The 20621-nt window shown below is 47.6% G+C and overlaps 1 protein-coding gene across 16 annotated transcripts in view; it reads left to right on the top strand.

The window, feature by feature from the left end:
• The window catches only part of FNBP1 (formin binding protein 1), a 975957-nt gene that overhangs the window by 730122 nt on the left and 225214 nt on the right, over positions 1–20621 (top strand). For all 16 annotated transcript variants that reach the window (XM_085613976.1, XM_085613977.1, XM_085613978.1 and 13 more), the window contains exon 9: positions 5548–5745. In XM_085613976.1, coding sequence (XP_085470102.1) covers positions 5548–5745 — 198 coding nt within the window. The remainder of the gene's footprint in view (positions 1–5547; positions 5746–20621) is intronic.

Below are 20621 nucleotides of genomic sequence, written 5' to 3' on the forward strand. Positions count from 1 at the left end.
CATGCACTCACAATTGAGGAACTGTATTTCCAAGTATTCCCAGACAACATTCGACTACCCACAGGCCCAAAGTTATATCATCTTTCCATTTAAATCAGACATTAGACTTACCAGTCTTCTTTCCCAAACCGGAGACAGTTGCAGAAAGGGCATTACTTACACTAGATGTAAATGCACCCTTATGTACAATGTGCAAAGGCCAAAAACATTTAGGAAAACACAACAACTATTTGTAGTTTTTTCAAACCCAAGGAAAGGGAATACCATCTCAAAAGCAGGAATCGCTAGATGGATAGTAAAATGTACACAAATGTGTACATCAAAGCAAAAAGAGCATTACCAACAACACCAAGAGCTCATTCACTAGAAAGAAAGCAGCATCAATGGCCTTCTTAGTGAATATCCTGCTATCCTACATTTCCAAAGCGGCAACATGGACAAACCGCACATTTTAACCAGCTATTATTGTGTGGATGTACAAGCCTGACAACAAGCCAGGTCAAACAGTTCTACGTGCATGGTCATGGTGCGCCTAGATGAAGATCTTGTGGAAGATCATAGAGACTGGCCAGCTCCTGCAGGAGGTATTGGAGAGTAAAGTCATGTGTCTTCAGTCCAGCACCCTGAGCACACTAATGTCGACTTGTGATCTGCTGCATTATTCTGAAGTATCCACTCGCACAACGTAATCCCAGTGTTTGTGTGGATGGTACTAGAAATTCACCCAATGAGCATGTCTCTTTCTATCTTGTGGAGCGCTTTGATGAAGTAAAATGGCACTACATGTGTTCAGATATTCTAGCAATGGTTGTATTACTTGTAGGGATCAATACTGTTTCTGAATTCTGTTTCCTGTCCACCTGTGGGAGAGGAGGTTGGAGGGAGCGGCAGTTTTAATAACAGACAAGCAAATGACTGAAAGCCTCTGTTACGACTTCTAGGGAATGATATTAGCTTTCTTGTTTACATTCGGTGAGGTGATCAACTTCCCATCAAAATCTGTGTGCAATGCCGGACTGGAGAGGAATTAGTTCAATTCATGAAGCCTTCAGTGTTCGACACGCCCAAAGAGGGAGTTATTTCAGTGTTTGGATAGATGTGGAAGCACACTGAGAACAAAAATGGAGCAGAGGCCAGTCACATAACAAAGGACCCTGCCTGGACTGTGGCATGCAGAAAAGAATGGGCATCCGCTTAAGGGGCCAGCGGAAGGTTAGTTGGAAATGTTTGTGAGGTGGCTTTCAGCGTTTGATTCTTGCGCGATAGCAGAAACAAAGGGAACTTCTTAAGTGTGACTGGATACAGGCAAAAAACGTTAACTTCCAAAAACGTGAAACAAGAATTATCACACATAAACCCTGAGTTATACAGGAAACCTCATAGAAAAATCCTAAAGACCCATCCAACATAATTGCACGATATCTGCAACCATTGTCTCACGTAAAAACAAAAAAGAGAGAAAAAACTTGCCACCATAATTTAACTCCACATTAGGCTACGTAAAAAGGCACTGTCACAGACCCAATGATATGATGACAAAGCAAATGTATTAGGTTGTCTTTCTTACCTTTTAGAAACAAACATGTTTATTGAGGCAAAACTGCCTTAAAAGGAGGGCTTAACAAATATTAGAACATTGGCATGTTGGGAGCTCCATTGAAGACAATGGTGTGCTCCATGCTTTTACAGGCCAGTAAAGGCTCGCAAACGAACATTCCAATGTTGTTTTCAAAGGCCTCTCGGAGCCTGAAGGAATTTAAACCCCACGAACTCCGAGAGGCCTTTGTTTTATTTGTTGGAACGTTCTGCCCTCTAGTGGCAGAATGTTCTAATAACCTTATAGCCCTTCATAGCTGAGCTATACCAGTTATTAAAGTCCCGCTCCCTTGTTAAAGTCCCTCGCCTTCGGCTCGGGTCTTTAACCCTGGAGCGGGCCTTTAATCGCCGGTATAGCCCGCTACAGCGGGCTGTAAGGCTATATTAGAACTTTGGAATGTGGAGCACTCCATTGAACACAATGAAGTACTCCGGGCTTCTACGGGCCGGTAAAGGCCCGCAGAGCAACAGTCCAATGTTGTTTGAACAAAGGCCTTTCGGAGACCCCTCGGGCTCCTGAAGCCTTTGTTTTTATTTGTTATTACATTCTGCCCCCTTGTGGCACAATGTTCTATTAGCCTGTATAGCCCTTCATAGCTGGGCTGTACAGGCTATTAAAGGCCCGCTCCAGCGTCAAAGGCCCGAGGCGAAGGCTTGAGAAGTATCTGAAATGGAGATCATAGCTCTGTTAACGTGGCTAATGACAACTTGACTTTGATTCCATTTTTTGTCAGACTTAGTGGCCAAGCAGATGACACCCTGCATCGCTAAACATATCAAACAAGCTTTAAGACCTGTTGTAATGCCTACAAGTGAAAAGGAGAAACAAGCCTAATCTCTTTGATAAAAAAGTGTTGTTGTCCCAGAGGGTCAAGCTATTTAAATACAATAACAATAAATTGAGGGTGGAGATAGAATTGAATCTACTGCTCCAGCGGAAAAGGACAAATTTACATATCCTCCCTGCGTCACAGACTCGTCATCACCCTTACTCATTCACGCACGCATTCATTGGTGGGGCCCATAACACCAACACTCATACGTCTCACTTGAATCTGCACACAGGAGGAAAGAAGCGCTGGGCATGTGGGGTACCTTGTTACCTATCGGAAGTAATTCTTTTATATTATATACATTATATACATCTGCACCTATAGAGTCCTAACTTTAACATCAAGGCACTCCACCACTTGGTCGATGGACCAATTAGTTGGACTGGTTGATGGTGATTTAGAACCAGCTAAAACATATTTAAAGCTTTGGAAACCTTCAGTAAATCAGTACCTTATTAAAGGATCACAGACTCATTTCTTATTAATCAATGTTTAGTTTATCTAGTTAATTCACTCCATTCAGCATAATCAACATTTCCGTCAAATCAGAATTCTAATGAGCGATTTCTTACACTTTTTGATCATCAATACAATTTTACATGACAATGATATGTACCTAGATTTGAATATTGGCAACCATTTTCCGGAAGAACCAGTCAACCCACATCATAACTCCAAATCCCTTCAGATGGAATCAGCCTGTTAGCCTTAATAGGAACTCAATTTAAATCCAAGAAAGTCCCTCTCAGCACAACAAGAGTCCCATAAATGTAGCCTAGGGACCGGTGATCGCACTAACGAATCGAACTCCACACCAGCAGTCGCCAACGGAAAAATGGTACCGACCTCTTTCTTCTACTAGATACCCGCCTTTTATATCCTTTTTCCCCCCTTACTTCTAGAATAAATATGCAACAACTTTAAAGGCAGAAGTGTTCTGATTGACTAAATCCCTCTGAATTTGCAAGAAATGGTGATTTTCCCAAGTTTGTTTGTTTCCCATGGGACAGAGTATGACATCTCTCAAAATTGTAATCTTTTCACGGGTTCTCAAGCGAAAGGTCCGAAGTAACAACATGTAGACCTCCAGGTATAGGTCTCTATTGTCTTTCAGTCATTCACACTGGCTGGGCCCTGGCATTCCTCCACGTTCCTATCCTTGACAAGGAACACGTAGTCTTGTGGTTAGAGGTTGCCTGGAGATCTTCAGAGCCATCCGAGTCTGCGCAGTAGACATCGCGCTCAAATGACGGTGGCCACTTCCGAACTCCATTTTGAATACCACGGCCTAGTAGGCCCGAATGCCAACTTAAGCAAAAATAAACATAAAGGTAATTAATATACAGAAATGAAGATTCTAATGTTTAAACCCACACTAACCCCAATATATATTAGTATTGGCCTAGCTTATAGCAACATTTAAAGCAATAATACTTATAATTCCGCAACACTAGGAGCACAAACCATCACAAAGGCAATATAAATCATGCAATCTTCTATGTCAACACATTCTACACTTAGTTTGCGTACCATAGTTACTCAATACTTTTATTAGCCATGCAATTAGCATTTTAGTCTCACGTGTATCTTGTGTTTATTAAGGTGCAATTGTTGGTTAAACACAACACTCCAAACAATCAATGCAGGTTTATATTTAGAATGATTACGTAATTAGTATTTTCATGCAAAATAGAGAAGGTATACACATTTTTGCTTTACCTGCTCCACCACTACAATAGCCTCTTGATAAACTTGTAAAAGGAAAAGATCCTCGTCCTGCTTTTGTAATAGATCAAATGAGGCGGAATCCATCGGGTCTTGAGCTGCTGCACGTCCCGCCCTCTGTCAGTAGGCGACTCTAGTAACGATAGCACAGAGCTTTTAAGTCTGTCCAAGCAGTCAGCCGCTGCAAACATGACTTGAACTCTTATCTCTTTCTTTCTCATCTCAACCAAGTCTCTTGTGCGTGCTTTAGTGTATTTTCATATACCATATTTTTCTCTTGTATTTAATTGGTCATTATAATAATATTGTCATGCATTTATTTTGGTATAACTGCCCTCGTCTACTTCAGTGGGTTACAAAATTTTCATCTAGTTCCTTGATTGGGTGCCTGTTTTGGGTTCTGGCTTACTCCATATATTCCTTCATGACGGTCTCTAGTTGTCCCCTGAACAGAAGGTAATTTGATAGATATGGAACATTTCCTTATGATCTAAACAACCAGGGTTGATCTCTCTTGTTGATGAAGATGACATGACCCTCTTTCCTAGTTTGAATCCGGGTAATTTTCAGCAGCTACTAATGAACATCTTTTGTAAAGAATCCTTCTTGTTTCATTTGAATGTGTGTCCATTCTCTACACCAGCTAGCTCCCATCAACTCCTACGTTTTTCCAGGGGTTTCCCAACATGTTTGGTGAGAGGTAGCACCCACGTTAATGCTCCCAGGCTAGCCTAACGGATTCATTAGTTTAAAGTCAAAATCAACAGGAATCTGCCATTGATTGCATTCCTTAGTTTTAGCGAACTCCATAGTAGAAGACACCAGGTAATGGTCTCCAGTGATGTTATAAGACAGTTTCACTGGACGACTCTCCTACCATACTCTCTCGTGTTGGGATTCAGAAATAGGAGAACTGGTGTTTGAGGCATTTCAATGTCATCATGGTTTGGCAATCACATTGTGAGTTACTGTTAATATCTGTGTCCGTTAAATGTGCCCACAATACCATAATATTCTAATCAATATGTAAATCGCTTCAGAGTTATAAGAATAATTCATAGACTGTTCTTGGAAGTATAACTAATAATGATGTCAATCGTCATGTTAAACACTCCATTCTTTCATAGATCTCCGTTCTGTTGGATTCAGTGGGCTGTCCTAGTCTGTGCTGCAAGAGGAAGTGTCACTTGTAAGAGGAATATAAGGTGGAGCATATGATATGCCTATGGGCAGATGATGAACTATAGAGTTGTTTCCTAACTGCTCAAACCCCTTCCTTCTAGTGTATGCTAGATGTTGTCTGAACAATTCTCACTGCGATTGTGCCATAGAAAGATGCCCTAGACTACAAACTGCTTTTTGCTGAAAATGACGCGCTTTAATGTCATTTTAGGATTCAAGGTTGGTGATAGAAGCATTTAAATCTGGCTTTGAGCCTCCGGGAGACGTGGAGTTTGAGGACTACACCCAGCCGATGAAACGAACCATCTCCGACTGCAGCCTGTCCAATTCCAAGGCTGATGGTAAAACAGAAGCCAAGCCTGGGGGCAAGTCACGGGGCAAACTGTGGCCCTTCATCAAGAAGAACAAGGTACTGCCTTCCAGAGCTAGCTTTAGTCTGAGGCTTGGCCTGCCTTCTGTCCCTCACTGTATGACCTGTGCAGCTTCACTCCGCTTCATAGCTTAAGAAATGTCACCTGAATGCTTAACAATATTTCTCTGCTGTTTATTTTTGAAAATGCGTTGTTTGTGGAAAACATGTTTTATTGGATTTTTGTGTTTTTATATTTTATATTTATTAATTTCTTATCGGTGTGAAGACTTTGCTATTGCATTTTCTGTTTTGCATTCAACACTGTGCTGGATCACACTGCAGTGTTGTCTGTGCTCACCACCAACTAACCCTGTAACATCACCATCTGTCATTTGTTGGGCAGTATTCCTGCAGGTTCTGATGTTATTGCATTTCTAACTCTGTAAATCGCAGGCTGCTGGTTTTCTGTGAACCATTGTCATCCTTGCCATTCACATATCTGTGTCCTGCCATGGAGTCCCTCTTTTTCATAAAGTTTGTGCTCGATGCTGCATAGACCTGGCATCCCCAGCAGCCGTCCTTGTTGCCGCGGTAGGTCTTGCACACTCTTCAGGGAAGGCCTACGTTGACTCCCCTCCATCTCCCAATGAGTATGACCAAAGCGGTTGAAAGCTCTTTCGTTGTAGTACTGTCCCACTGTTCGATTACCTCCTCCCCAAGAAGAGATGAGCCAACTTCTGCACACTTCTCAGTTGTAAGGTCCATCTTGACCTTGTGCACCTATACTATTGTTACTTCTTACTGATACTCTTGCACAGATGAACACAATGCCAGCAAGTTGGCATTGTTCTCCTGTGCCCAGTTCCATGTCACCCTGGCAGGATTCTTGCCACATCTTCCCCACATAACCTGCAAGTAAAGTGGATGTGGAAGGAGTGCACGTTTTAATATTGTATTTCTATTGCTTTTGTTTCTGGTTGTTGGTGATGTCTCGCAGACTCAAGGAGAACCCCTCCTTTACTTCTTCCATACTCACCCCATTGAGCGACTCCCAGTTCCAATACTGCACCGCTCTGCAAGTTCCTGTGTATAATAGAGTTACTCTGAGCAGATACTGTCCTGCAAACACCAAACCTGGGACTTCTGGCCCTGTAGAATTCACTCTCCTTTGTTGCTATCGACTACACACTCTTGAGACTATAGCAGCGGTTATTTACCTGTGGCCCGTGGGCCCCTGGGGATCCACAAAGCCTCCTTAGGGGGTCCGTGACTGAGTAGAAAAATGAATGATATTAACAGCTTAATAAGTCGTATACAAATAAAGAAGCAAAATGTAAAATTACAAATTTTACGTTTGGTTAATGCGAAGGCATTCGAAATTGGAAGCTAAAAATTGGGTTGGTATCCTCAGAATAGTTCTTGGGAGCAGTTAAACACAATCTACAGTGTATGATGGGTGACCTCAATTGAATTAAAAAAAGTTCCAACATTAAAATTAAATGGTAGATTTTTATTGTATTTGGTGAATTAAAATATTTCATCATTTGTGTGTTTGTTTAATGAACGCTTCCGTATGGATTTTTGTGTATTGTTTAGCAGTACAAATCATCGATATTCCTTTGGCCAGGTTCCCCAGATTCCAACAAAGCCTCAGTGGGGGTCCCCAGATTCTATTAATAGTTAAGTGGGGATCCGCAGAAGTTACAAGGTTAGGAACCACTGCTCTCGAGTCTTGCCCTTTTAGTTCCACTACCCACTTCCACATCTTTAAAACAGATTTTAAAATTTGAAATACTTCTTAACAAGGTTCATTGAACTAAAACCAGTCTTTAGATCCTAGTACGATTCCATTCATCTATTCACAGTTGGCAGCAGAACAGTTTGGACTGCGCGTTAGAAATCGGTAGTGGCAATAGTCATACTGTAAACCTATGGCCACCGGTGGCATTTAAATCATTATGCATCCTTCCTAGCGATGTGAAACATCCCACATGGCCACCAGTAATAATGGACTGCATCCCAGTAGTAAAGCTTTGTTCAAGAGGCTGAGCACCTCATTGCGGAGTCACTTGCCGTGGTGGCAGATAAGCATAGCCACCTTCACCCAGATTTGAGCTACTATGGAAACGTACTTTTCAGTGGACTACCAAGACCATCAGATTTACGTACTCCCTTGTCGTCCTCTGCCTCCAGTCAGTTATGGTAAGAGCGTATAAGGAGACATACTTCTCACAAGACTTCCAACGCAGCAGATCAACCAACTCCAATAAATCCTTTTGTTCTCTACTCAGCCTTGTTAGCGGTGGATTTTTGGGAGGAAGAATTACATACCACTTTTTACCTTAAACCGTATTTATCAGTAAAACTGTTTACCAGTAAGTTGTGATCCCCTTCCTACTAATGTTAGAATGTGCTGCCTATGTGACAGGATCCCAAAGCACATTTACGTAGATTACGTTTTAGTAATTGACTCATTTAGAACATCTGCAAAAGTCAACTTTTTTGTTAATTAGAGATGATTAGAATTAAATGTTGACCCTAAAAATACATTTGACTAAATACCTCACTTTAGTTGACTCCTGCCCCCCAAAAAAGAACACCAAAGTTAACAATTGTGCTTGTAGGTATCAACCTTCGCAAGGAAACATTTGATACTGCTACTATGACCAACGATGGTGCGCTGCTGCCCATGGTGCATAGTAGTGTCCGTTAGACTGTAGGCATCCAATTAACAAGTTTCTAGCTATAGTTGTGGTTTAAAATGAAGGATGGCGGGTTGTTCAGGAGTTAAAGAAGATGGCAATGATGGAGACGTGGTATTACAAGTAACCTTTCACTCTGTTATGGTGCCTTCTCTGATATTCCTAAACTTATAACTGAAGAAGATCTCATCACTGCGACCCAACAGCTGAGTCATTAAGGAGGACATGCACAGAAGGTTAGAATCTGATCATGTAAATATGTATCTGATAGAGACATCTAGCCGCAGATTCCTTACCTTTGAACTTGCTGGTGTCAGGCTGGATCTGGAAGATTTTGATAGCAGTACCCCTTCGCGCCGGAAGGTGGCGTCCGTCCACTGCGTGTGACATCGTAGGCGTAGGGTTCCTTGTCGTGACATCTGCATTGTCTTTATAGGTGCCACCCCAGCACGCTGACACTGGTTCTTTTCTTTCAGCGCAACCTAGTACAGATCCGTCGAGGAGAGCTAGTCCTTGTAATTTTTGGCAGACTTTTTTTTCTTTTTGTCAACTCCTTTTGGTGTGCAGGGATGTCTAGTAAGAAGACCTCGGGGTTCAAGCCATGCAGTGCCTGTCACCGCGCCATGTCGGTCACGGACCCCCACCTAGTGTGTCTCTGGTGCTTGTAGCGTGACCACGAAACGAAGTTGTGCTCCAACTGCCGGGCCATGTCGCTGAAGGCTTTGAGAGAGCGGTACCTAAAGCAGATCGCGGTCTGTCGTACGGCACCACGGAGGTCGCCTTGCCGTTCTTGTTCCCGGTCCTGGTTTCTGTCGAGAGCACCACTCCGAAGGGTCGAAGTCCTCTTCCTTGAAGTCATTGCGGTCAGGTAAGAGGACCCATAAGAAACACAAGACGTCGAAGCATGCTTCGACCTTGCCCTGTCAATCGCATGACGAGACGGAGGAACCTCGGCGTTCGAGGCTCTGCGGAGCGGGTCGGCTCCGTGTTTACCTCCCTTTCCCAGGCCGGGAGCGACCCCCGTCAAGCTAAAGGAGTTCTAGGACGCCATGTGCACCATATTTGGGCAGCCCGATCCTGCTGGCGTACATTTGAGACCTGCAGGTTTGGATGAAGGAGACCCCATGGGTTCTGCACCTCCGGCGCCATGGCCTCCTACTGGACCCACTCCCGGGTCCGGACTAGCGCCAGTCATACCCCAAGGGTGACCTTCCCCGGCGCCGCATCCGACGCCTAGGTTCTTGGCGGCACCTACTTAATCGTCATTCCGGTAAGAAACGGAGTCGGTCAGGCATACACCCACGCCAAGGCTGACGGAGCTTTACGGCTCCATGACATTCAACCTGCCCTATTCTGAAGGGTTAGAAATGGATGATGAGTATTAGGAGGGGCAGTAGGATACCTTAGACATACTGCAACCTCAAGATCTGGACTGATATGAGAACCTGGGTGATGACACTGGACTGGGCACTTCCCCAGATTCTGGCACCTGGCTATATTAGCAATGGTGATGAGAGGTCTTGGACCTGCAGCTTCCTACAGTGGCAGTCAAGTTTAACGTCTTGACAGAGGTCCTGCAGCCTGGTATCTCCTCTAAAGAACCCTTGCTGCCCTTCAATGAGGCCTTGATGGACATTCTTCTCGGCACCTGGTCCAAACCCAGCACAGGGGCTCCTGTGAACAGAACAATTGCCCGCCTCCATCACCCTGCACCAGGCAACCCAGCTTTCCTTACTATCTATCCCACTTCACAAAGCTTGGTGGTCCAGCTTCTACTTCCTGTGTTACGTTCCTTTCCGCACCCCAAACAGGGAATGCAAAAGCCTGGAAAGTTTCAGAAAGAAGATCTTTTCTTCCGCCAGCCTGGCATTGCAGTCGGTGAACACCGCATGCCTTTTGGGCCATTATTCCAATTCGATATGGTATTAGTTTGCGCAGGTGCTGCTTAGATCCTCGGAGGAGGACTGGCTTCTGCTCTCCCAAGCTATTTCAGATGGGAGAGATGCAGCAAAGTTTGCCATCCACTGTGGCTTGGACATGACAGACTCGCTAAGCAGAGCCATTCCCTCGATGATGGCCAAACGGCGCCATGCCTGGCTGAGGACGTCTGGATTTTCACGCGATGTCCAAGCTAATTGTATGGACATGCCCTTGATGGCGTGTCTCTTCAGAGACAAAGCTGATGCAGCACTTGAGCGTTTTAAGGACTCGCAGGCTACGACCAAGTTCTTGGGCCTCACCATGTCATCCCGGCCTGTCTCTGCTTTTCGCTCCTTTCATAGCTACGGAAGAGGCTTCCAACCGTGCCAGCCCTATTCCAGCCAGAAGGTCCTGCGAGTTCAGCAACCTGTCCTGGACTGTGGATGAGGTTCACCCCGACCCCGAGGATCAGGTGGCCAGAAGTCGAGGCAAGCCACACTCCCCTCCTCCACCGCAAAACCTTCCTACTCCGATCCCCCCCCCCCAGATCATGCACGTCCAGTTGGTGGCAGGATACGCCATCACCACCACTGGCGGGACATCACCTCTGACAGTTGGGTGTTGCACATAGTCCGAAGGGGCTACTCCCTCACCTTCCAGACTACCCCTCCATCCATTCCTCCAGCTTACGATCGGCTGACAGAGGATCACCATGCCCAACTCCATGAGAAAGTCAAAGCTCTCTTGGCCAAGGGAGCTATAGAGAAGGGTACCCGGGGCAGAAATAGGCTGTGGTTGTTACTCCTGCTATTTTCTGGTTCCAAAGAAGGGTGGAGGCCTTCGTCCTATTCTCCACCTCAGTGCCCTCAACTATCCCTCAAAAAGGAGAAGTTCAAGATGCTCACCCTCTTTCAGGTCCTATCTGCCCTGAACTCTGGAGACTGGATGGTAGCGTTGGACTTGCAGGATGCCTATCCCATCATCGCTATTTGCGGTTTATGTTGAGCCACAAGCACTTTAAATTTGCCGTTCTCCCCTTTTGGCCTCACCAGTGCCCCTCAGGTGTTCACAAAGGTGATGGCGGTAATCGCAGTCCATCTGAGAAGATTAGGGGTTCCAGCCTTCCCCTATCTCGATGACTGGTTGTTGAAAGCAGGCTCATCCTAAGCTGTCGTTTCCCACCTTCAGACTACGGCGAGCCTCTTGCACTCACTGAGATTCACTATCAAAGTGCCGAAGTCACACCTGACTCACTCTCAGACATTCCTTCTAATTGGAGCAATTCTGGACACTGTGCAGTTTCGGGCTTATCCTCCTGAGCGGCGAGTCCAGGATATTCAGGCTATGATACCGATGTTTCAGCCTCTATCATAGAGTTTGGTGAGGATGAGTCTGATGGTGTTGGGTCTCATGGCCTCCTGCATCCTGCTTGTTGACCATGCCAGATGGCACATGCGGGCTCTGCAGTGGGGCCTGAAGTTCCAGTGGGCACAGCATCTGGGAAATCTCACCTACCTGGTTCAGATATTGGAGGGTACTGTGAAAGGCCTATATTGGTAGCTAACAAACCGCGATTCAGTCAAGGGCAGATCCCTCGCCCTTCCGCACCCAGATCTCACAGTAGTGACGGATGCGTCTCTTCTGGAATGGTGTGGCCATCTGAGGAAGGTGGAGATCAGAGGACTCTAGTCTCCGGTGGAAGCCAGGCTCCATATCAACCTGTTGGAGCTTCGGGCAATCCAATTGGCACTGAAAGCCTTTTTACCATCCATCAAGGGAAGGCTAGTTCAGGTGTTCACGCCAATACTAGCGCCATGTGGTACTGCAACAGACAGAGTGGTGTGGGGTCGTGGACCCTCTGTCAAGAGGCCCTGCGTCTCTGGACTTGGCTGGAAAAACAGGGCATTTCCCTAGTGGTTCAACATCTGGCCGGTCCTCTGATCGCCAGAGCGGACAAACTTAGCCTTCGGTGCATTGCGGATCACGAGTGGCATCTCCATCCGGAGGTAGTACAGCGGTGGGGAGACCTTAGTTGGATCTGTTCACCTCCGAAGAGAACGTGCTATGTCTGCAGTTTTGCTCATTGGAGTTTCCAAGGCGACACCTTTTGTCACGAGTGGAGCTCAGACCTCCTGTGCTCCTTTCTGCCCATACCACTCCTGCCCAGAGTGCTCAAGAATATCAGGAGCGACCGGGCAGAAGTTGTTCTTGTAGCTCCAGACTGGGCATGGAGAGTCTGGTATCCCCAGCTTCTGGCAGTGAGCATCGATTCTCCGATCAGGCTGCCTCTTCGGGAGGATCTTCTGTCACAGCAGCAGGGGAGGGTCCTCCACCCGAACCTGTGCGCTCCCCGCCTCCTTCCTTGCATGGAGATTGAGCATCAACAGTTGACAGCCTTTGACCTTCCTCCCGAAGTCTGCACAGTTATTCTGGTAGTCAGGTGTTCCTCCACGCCTTGCGATGGATCACATTTTGTAAATATTGTACAGAACGGTCTGTTGACCCCTTGTCTGCCTCTCTGTTAGATATCCTTCTATTCGTTCTTTCATTGGCCCAACAGGGCCCTGCTCTAGGCACTCTGAAGGGCTACCTTTCAGCCCTAGCTGCCTTTCTCCGGCTATCAGGTCATCCATCACTCTTTAAGTCTCCTCTTGTGCAGGGATTTTTGAAGGGGTTAACACACTTGTTTCCCCCTTCTCCTTTTATTATGCCTCATTGGGACCTTTATTTGGTCCTTACCTACTTGATGTGGCACCATTTGAGCCGCTACACAATTATCCCCTCTGGCTGCTCACTATCAAAACAGCCTTTTTAGTGGCAATAACATCTGCCAGTTGGGTTAGCGAACTGCAGGCACTGTCATCCAAGCCTCCTTACCTGACTGTCGTTCCGTACAAAGTAGTGTTCCTCACTAGGTCATCTTTTCTGCCTAAGATCGTAACACCCTTCCATCTGGGACAGTCTGTTACCCTGCCCAACTTCTATGCACCTCTGCATCCTTCTGCACCATCAGGACCCAAAAAGAGCTTTATTGTTTTACCTTGATCACACAAACGAGTGGATGACCAACTCTTTGTAAGGTACGTGGAAGCAAAGAAGGGGCGTTGTGTCCAGAAGAGGACCATTTCATGTTGGGTCATCCTCTGCATAAAAATATGTTACGCTTTAGCAAAGAAACAACCTCCTGAAGGCCTTAGGGCCCATTCCACCACTGCGAAGGCAGCCACCACAGCCCTCCAGCGTGGTGTTCCAATTGCTGATATCTGCCAAGCAGCCACGTGGGCTTCTTTGCACACGTTCGCCAGACACTATTGCCTGGATTCTCAGGTTTGCAGGGAGGCCTGTTTGGCCGCTCTGTCATGCAAGATTTCCTGGTTTAAAGCTTTTCCGCAGTCCCACGTCCGGGGAAGGTATTGCTTGGGTATCTGTTCAAAGATAAGAAATCTGCAGCTAGATGCCTCCATCAGGTAGACAAGTTATTTACCTTTGGTAATGCCTTATCTGGTAGAGACCTAATCTAACCGTAGATTCCTTACCAACCCACCCATCCTCCCCGCTCTGCGGATTGGTTTTATTGTCAAGGGCTGTTCCCCTTCAGGGCCCTAGTTGGTTTTAACACACCTTGGTCAGTCACTTCATGGCTCCGCGCTTCTGGCGTAGAAAGTCGTGAAAAGTACTGACAGCGCGCCGTGGTGGCGCTTTTATAGATGACGTGGACGTCACGACAACGACGAGCCAGACGCCTACGACGTCAAGCAGAGTCGACCAATGACACCTACCATCGTGCAGGGGTACTGCTATCAAAATCATCTGGATCCTGCCTGACGCCTGGAAGTTCAGGTAAGGAATCTGTGGCTAGATCATGTCTCTACCAGATAAGGCATTACTGTAGGTAAGTAACTTGTCCTTCACAGAGAGACAGAAACCACTATAGTGTTAGTTCTGGAGTCCTGGTAAATTCAGTAATGTTTGGCAAAGGTGTGGACAGATTTTCAGGTAGGTGTTCTGCAAATCTCGTGTGTTGGGAAATTTCTTATGACAGAAGTGGATTCTTTTACTCTGGAGGAATGAGCAGGGCATTCTTCTACTCTGCATCGTCTGTCCCACATCTGTCTCCCAATTCTGTTTTTAAGCTTCTGGGATGTATCTGGGGATGAGTGACTAAGGTTTTAGGAGAAAACTTTCAATTTGCTTCAGAGTGGCATGACCAAGGGAACAAACAATTGTAAAACTGTTTGAAAGTGTGTGAATCAGCCCTGCCAGTCTCCAGTTCTCTGGCCACGTGTCCACTATTGAAGACCTCATGTTGGGTCTTTCTCTGTATGAAGACATAGGGTTCCTTGGAGCCCAAAAGTGAACAGATCTGTTTTGTTATCAAATTTGGTTGTTTGTGAAGCTGGGAATATTTTAGCTATATAGAAAATAGTCTGTCCACTGGAGGCTATCCTTTTGTGACACTTGTGTCCAAAATGTCCCAAAGCATTGGCTAACTATGGTAGCCCGTCCTGATTTGTTATAGCTTACGAGAAACCCTTCAAATTGTGTGGTATTTTGGATGCTTTCTGTATAGTTGCAAAACTTCTGGTGAGAGTGCACTTTGACCAGCCTGTTGTCCAAGTACGGGTGGACAAAAACTTTCCAGTGCCTCACAAAGACTGCCACTATTACTGAGCACTTGGCAAAGGCAGATGAGGCTGACTTCACGCTACAGGGCAGTTCTATGCCCAGGTGGTGCGTATGACTGATAGTGAAGCAGAGGAATTTCCTTTCTTTTTTGAGGGCTCGCATACGGAACATGCTTCTTTCAAGTCTACAGCTCGCATTCTATCATCCTGTTGAAAATGAAAGTGAATCACCTTATTTTAGTTATGCTTTTATTTGTGGTCTACAGCTCTAATGTGGGCCAAACATTGTTCTTAAGGCTTGTTACTCTGATTGGGTGGAATGTTGATTGGCAAACTAAGAAATCTGAGTTTTTAAATCTGCACCTATTTGGCTTTTGGTATACAGTGTGTTGCTGGAAAGTAGTTGGAAGTGCTTCCTCCCACTCGGTGACAAGAAGTAGAGGCAGAGTGTTGAGTCATTGTTTGGTAGTTGCTTGAGCTTTTGTAAGCACTGTGGATTGTTGATGGTCACTTCCTTCCCTGATAGTCTGTTTCCTCTTTTGCTGGTCTGAGGTTAGCTCTTCTGGTGGTGCTGATGCGGCTGTTGGTTAATATACATCTGTCAGCAGTGTACCGGAACCTGCAGGTGGGAAACGTCTCTCTCATAAACCTTAAGCTGAACTGGGGTACTAAGTTCTCAACTCAATCAGATTCAGGGTGTACTCATTCATTTCCATTCTCTGAATGTTTCCAGTAAATGAGAAACGTTTAGCCTTCTGTTGTGCAGTCGGCAAAGCGAGGAAAAGCACAACAACTGCTTCAGGAGCGCACAGTAGCACCAACCATGTGTTAACAACTCCTTTGGGTCTGTGGCAGAGTTGCTTGCTCTTTAGAGGTGACCATGTCTTCTTCTGAATTCTTCTCTGCCTTGGCAGGTACATAGGCTCCCAAAGGGCCCTAAAATATCCCGCAGGATGCGGTCCTTTTGGATTAGAAGGGCTGTAGAACTTGCTGCTCGCGAAAGCACATCTTTCTGATGGATACATCTGCCAGTGGATTCCTCACCTTGTGAATATCCCCTGCGCCAGCAACATTCGGAAACTTTTGTAGCAGTCCACGCCGATGGGGTCGAAGATGATGTCACAGAGGCACGGCTCCGCTCGCGACTCCACTGACGTCACCGGCTCCATAAGAAGACCTCCTCGGCGTGATGACGTCAGTTCCCTTTTTTCCGCGCCGACGACGCCAACGGATTTCGGGAATCGTTACTGGTAGCTTTACCTGTTACTTTGTGTTTATTCCGAAGTTTCTCTGTCTTTCTTCGAGAATGTCGGCAAGGAAGTCTGGTTTCAAGCCTTGCCATGAATGTGGCAAACACATGTCCATCACTGACCCGCATGACGACTGCGTTTGGTGTTTGTCATCGGACCACGATGTTGAAGGATGTTCGTGTTGCAGGAAGATGAGCTCGAAGGCTCTTAAGGAAAGAGAGGCAAAGCTCTTTATCGCCCGGATGAAGAGAAAGGAGAAAAGAGGTAGAAGAAGATCCAGGTCGAGGTCGAGGTCGGCTTCCAAGTCGACTTCGGGACATGCTTCAAAGAGCAAGAAGCATAAGAAGAAAAGGAGGCATTCGTCTCATCATAAGGCCTCGACGTCGAAGTCTAAATCACCTGCTCGGCGTCGAAGGGAGTCAGTGTCTCCTTCTCCTGTCCCGGCTTCACCTCTTGCTCCTTCTCCTGTGTTTTCTCCGGCTCCGGCTGATTCGCCGGTGCCGGCGTCTTCTCCGGCGCCGAGGGCTTCTCCAGGTCCTGCAGGTCCTTCGGCTCCGTCTCCGACTCCGGCCCAGGATGAGGATGATCAGGCTCCGGGTGAGTCTGTGACGCCGCAAGTTCCACCGTCGGCGCCGGCAGGCCCGAGTCCGGTGTTACCTGACCAGTATCCGGCTTTCCCTAATCCAGGTCAGGACCCCTCGCAGTATCTCAATGCGATGTATGGGGTGTTCTCACGGGCCATGTATTCCTCTGGTGCACCTATGGGTCCGATGGGTCCGATGGCTTTTAATCTGGGAGTGCCGCAGGTTTATCCTCAAGCACCGTTTATGCCTTTCTTCCCAGCGACGCCGTCTTGGCAGATGCCGGCGCCGAAAACATCGACGCCGCTTCCCTCTTCACCGGCGCCGACTCGACCTCGTTCGACGCCGGCTGCTCCAGCTGATCCGCGTTCGACGCCTCTGCCGGCGCCGTCGGATTCGATCACGGCGCCGCCGACGCCGCAGGTGCGGATCCGTTCCAGGAGGGAGGCGCAGAGAGTGCTGGAGGAGAGGCGCTATCTTATGGATGAGGCTGAAGAAGGAGAATTGGTCGAATCCGATGAGGTGTTTGACGAGTTGAAGGAGGCAAGTGGGTTGGATTTGTCTCCGGAGTGGGAGATCACTCCTCCTTCATATGAACCTTCTAAAGACGCGGCACCTTATCATGCTGTAATCAGAAAGGCTGCAGAGTTGTTGGACCTTCAATTGCCATCTGTTGAGTTCAAGTCCAATATCTTGACTGAAGTGTTGCACTCTCCAACTGCGGTGTCAGAGCCGCTGTTGCCTTTTAATGAAGCAATATTGGAGCCTGTGTTGGATGTGTGGCGCAAGCCTTTTTCGGCTCCTGCGGTGTCCAAGGTGGTTGCAAGGAGATATAGGGTGGCTCCGGGGGATCCTGAGTTTTTGTCATCACACCCTTCACCTGAAAGTCTGGTCGTTCAGGCTGCTTGTTCTGGACGTTCAAAAGGTGCGTTTCCTCAGGTCCCAGGGGACAGAGAGGCCAAGAAGGTAGACCAATCTGCCAAGAAAGTCTTTTCTTCAGCCAGTATGGCATTAAAGTCTTCTAATGCGACTTGTTTATTGGGGCGCTATATCCATGCGCTTATGGATTCAGCTAAAAAGTTGGCACCGAAGCTGTCGGAGGAGGATAGGGCAGGCTTCAGTGAAGTACTGTCGGATGCCCAGGCGGCTGCTCGCCAGGTTATACAGAGTGGCTTGGATACAGCAGACTCAGTTGCCAGGGTCATGGGGTCTTCAGTTGCCACCAGGAGGGGTGCATGGCTTAAGTCCTCCGAATTTTCTTCGGATGTCCAGTCGATCTTGTTGGACTTACCTTTTGATGGGTCTGGTCTGTTCGGGAAGAAGGCTGATACTGCTCTCGAGCGCTTCAAAGAGAGTAAGGCTACGGCTAGGTCGTTGGGCCTTCAATCCAAGCCGAGAGGTATTTTCAAGAGGTACAGAGGTTTTGGAAAGGCGAGTTTTCGTTCTTATAGACCAGCCCAGCAGCAGCAGCAGCAGCAGCAGCAGCAGCAGCAAAGCTCCAAGGGATATAGAGGAAGACTTAGAGGTCGCTCACGTGGCCGTCAACTCTCCTCCTCCTCTTCCTCTTCCTCAGCCCCTCCCACCACCGCAAAACAGCCCTAGATTCGACATTCCGGATCATGTTGGTCCTGTGGGGGGCCGGCTTACCCATTTTCTACAAGATTGGGAGTCTGTAACTACAGATCTCTGGGTTCTGGATCTTGTAGAAAATGGGTACGCCCTTCCCTTTCGGGAATTCCCTCCAATTTACCCTCCTTGCCAGGGTGCTTGCTCGGAGGACCACCGTCTTCTCCTGCAGGAAGAAGTCCTGAAGTTGTTTCAGAAAGGTGCGATAGAGGTGGTTCCGGAGCAGGAGAGGGGTCAGGGATGCTACTCCCGGTATTTTCTGATCCCGAAGAAGGACGGCAGATTGCGTCCGATACTAGACCTCAGAATCCTGAACTTTTACCTGAAACAGGAAAAGTTCAAGATGCTCACCCTTGCGCAGGTTCTTCAGGCGCTGAATCAGGAGGACTGGATGGTGTCGCTCGACTTGCAGGATGCGTATTTTCACATCCCCATTCTGAAGTCGCACAGGAAGTATCTCCGTTTCACGGTAGGGTCGCAACATTATCAGTTTGCGGTCCTCCCGTTTGGTCTTACTTCGGCACCTCGAGTCTTCACGAAGGTGATGGCAGTGGTGGCAGCCCATCTCAGAAGATCGGGAATTTCGGTTTTCCCTTATTTGGACGACTGGCTGATCAAGGCGGAGTCGTCGGAGAAGGTGCTGTGTCATCTGCAGGATACAACTCGGCTGTTGTACAGATTGGGTTTTTCGATCAACGTGCCCAAATCTCACCTGGTGCCCTCTCAGCGCAACCTGTTCATAGGTGCGGTACTGGACACTACTGTGTGTCGAGCATTCCCTCCTCCTCAAAGGATTCTCGACATACAGGAAATGATTCCTTTGTTTTTCAGCGGAGCGGTTGTTCCAGTTCTGTAGGTCCTTCGCCTGCTCGGTCTGTTCGCTTCCTGCATACTGTTGGTCAACCATGCACGCTGGCACATGAGGGCGCTCCAGTGGTGCCTCCGCAAGCAGTGGTATCAGCACAAAGGGGATCTCAGGGAGTCTGTGAGGATCTCCAGAGAAGCTGCAGCGGATCTATCTTGGTGGAGCGTGGAGGGCAATCTGTCTCAAGGAAGGCCCTTTCATCTACCTCCATCGGTGACCACAGTGATAACGGATGCATCCACCTTAGGGTGGGGTGCGCATCTGGGGGATCTGGAGATCAAGGGTCTTTGGTCTCCAGAGGAAAGGTTGCTTCACATCAACCTTCTGGAGTTACGGGCGATACGCTTGGCGCTCAAGGCCTTCCTCCCTTCCCTTCGCGGTCAGTCTGTTCAGGTCCTGACGGACAACACTACCGCGATGTGGTATATAAACAAGCAGGGAGGGGTGGGGTCTCTTTGTCTATGCAGAGAGGCCCTGCGTCTTTGGTCCTGGGCTCGGGACCATCAGATTTGTCTGATGGCGAATCATCTGGCCGGGGTGCTGAACGTACGTGCGGACAGTCTCAGTCGGCAGTTCTCCGCCGACCACGAGTGGAGGCTCCATCCGGAGGTAGTTCGTCACGTCTTTCGGACGTGGGGAACTCCTCGGGTGGATCTGTTTGCCACTTTCGAGAACGCGCACTGCCTGTCATTCTGCAGTCTCCAGTATCCGATGCAGGGGGCGTTGGGGGACGCGTTTCAGTTGAGTTGGGGCTCACGACTCCTTTACGCGTTTCCTCCCATACCCTTGATTCCTCGGGTTCTGAGGAAGGTTCGCCAAGACCGGGCCCAAGTTATATTGATCACCCCGGATTGGTCAAGAAGGGTGTGGTATACAGATCTTCTCCACCTCTCCTCGTGCCCTCCGCTCCGTCTCCCTCGCAGGGCAGACCTCCTCTCGCAGTCGGAGGGGCAGGTTCTACACCCCCACCTCCAGAGCTTACACCTTCATGCCTGGAGATTGAACGGGGCAACCTGAATTCTTTTTCTCTCCCGCCAGATGTGGTGGACGTTATTTTATCGGCCAGGCGACACTCCACCAAATCCATATACTCCTATAGATGGTCTAAATTCGTTCTCTGGTGTGGAGAGAGGTCAATTGATCCCTTGAAGGCTCGTTCGTCTAACATTCTGCAGTTTGCCCTTTCTCTTGCTCAGCAAGGCTTTGCTGTGGCCACAGTTAAAGGATATTTATCGGCTCTGTCGGCTTTTCTATGCCTGCCGGATCAGCCGTCGTTGTTTAAATCACCTATTGTACTTAGGTTTCTTAAGGGCCTCACGAATAAATTTCCTCCTACTCCCTTTATTGTGCCTCAATGGGACTTA

Source organism: Triturus cristatus, chromosome 1_2 (genome assembly GCF_964204655.1).
Source record: "Triturus cristatus chromosome 1_2, aTriCri1.1, whole genome shotgun sequence".
In the NCBI taxonomy this organism is placed as follows: Eukaryota; Metazoa; Chordata; class Amphibia; order Caudata; family Salamandridae; genus Triturus; species Triturus cristatus.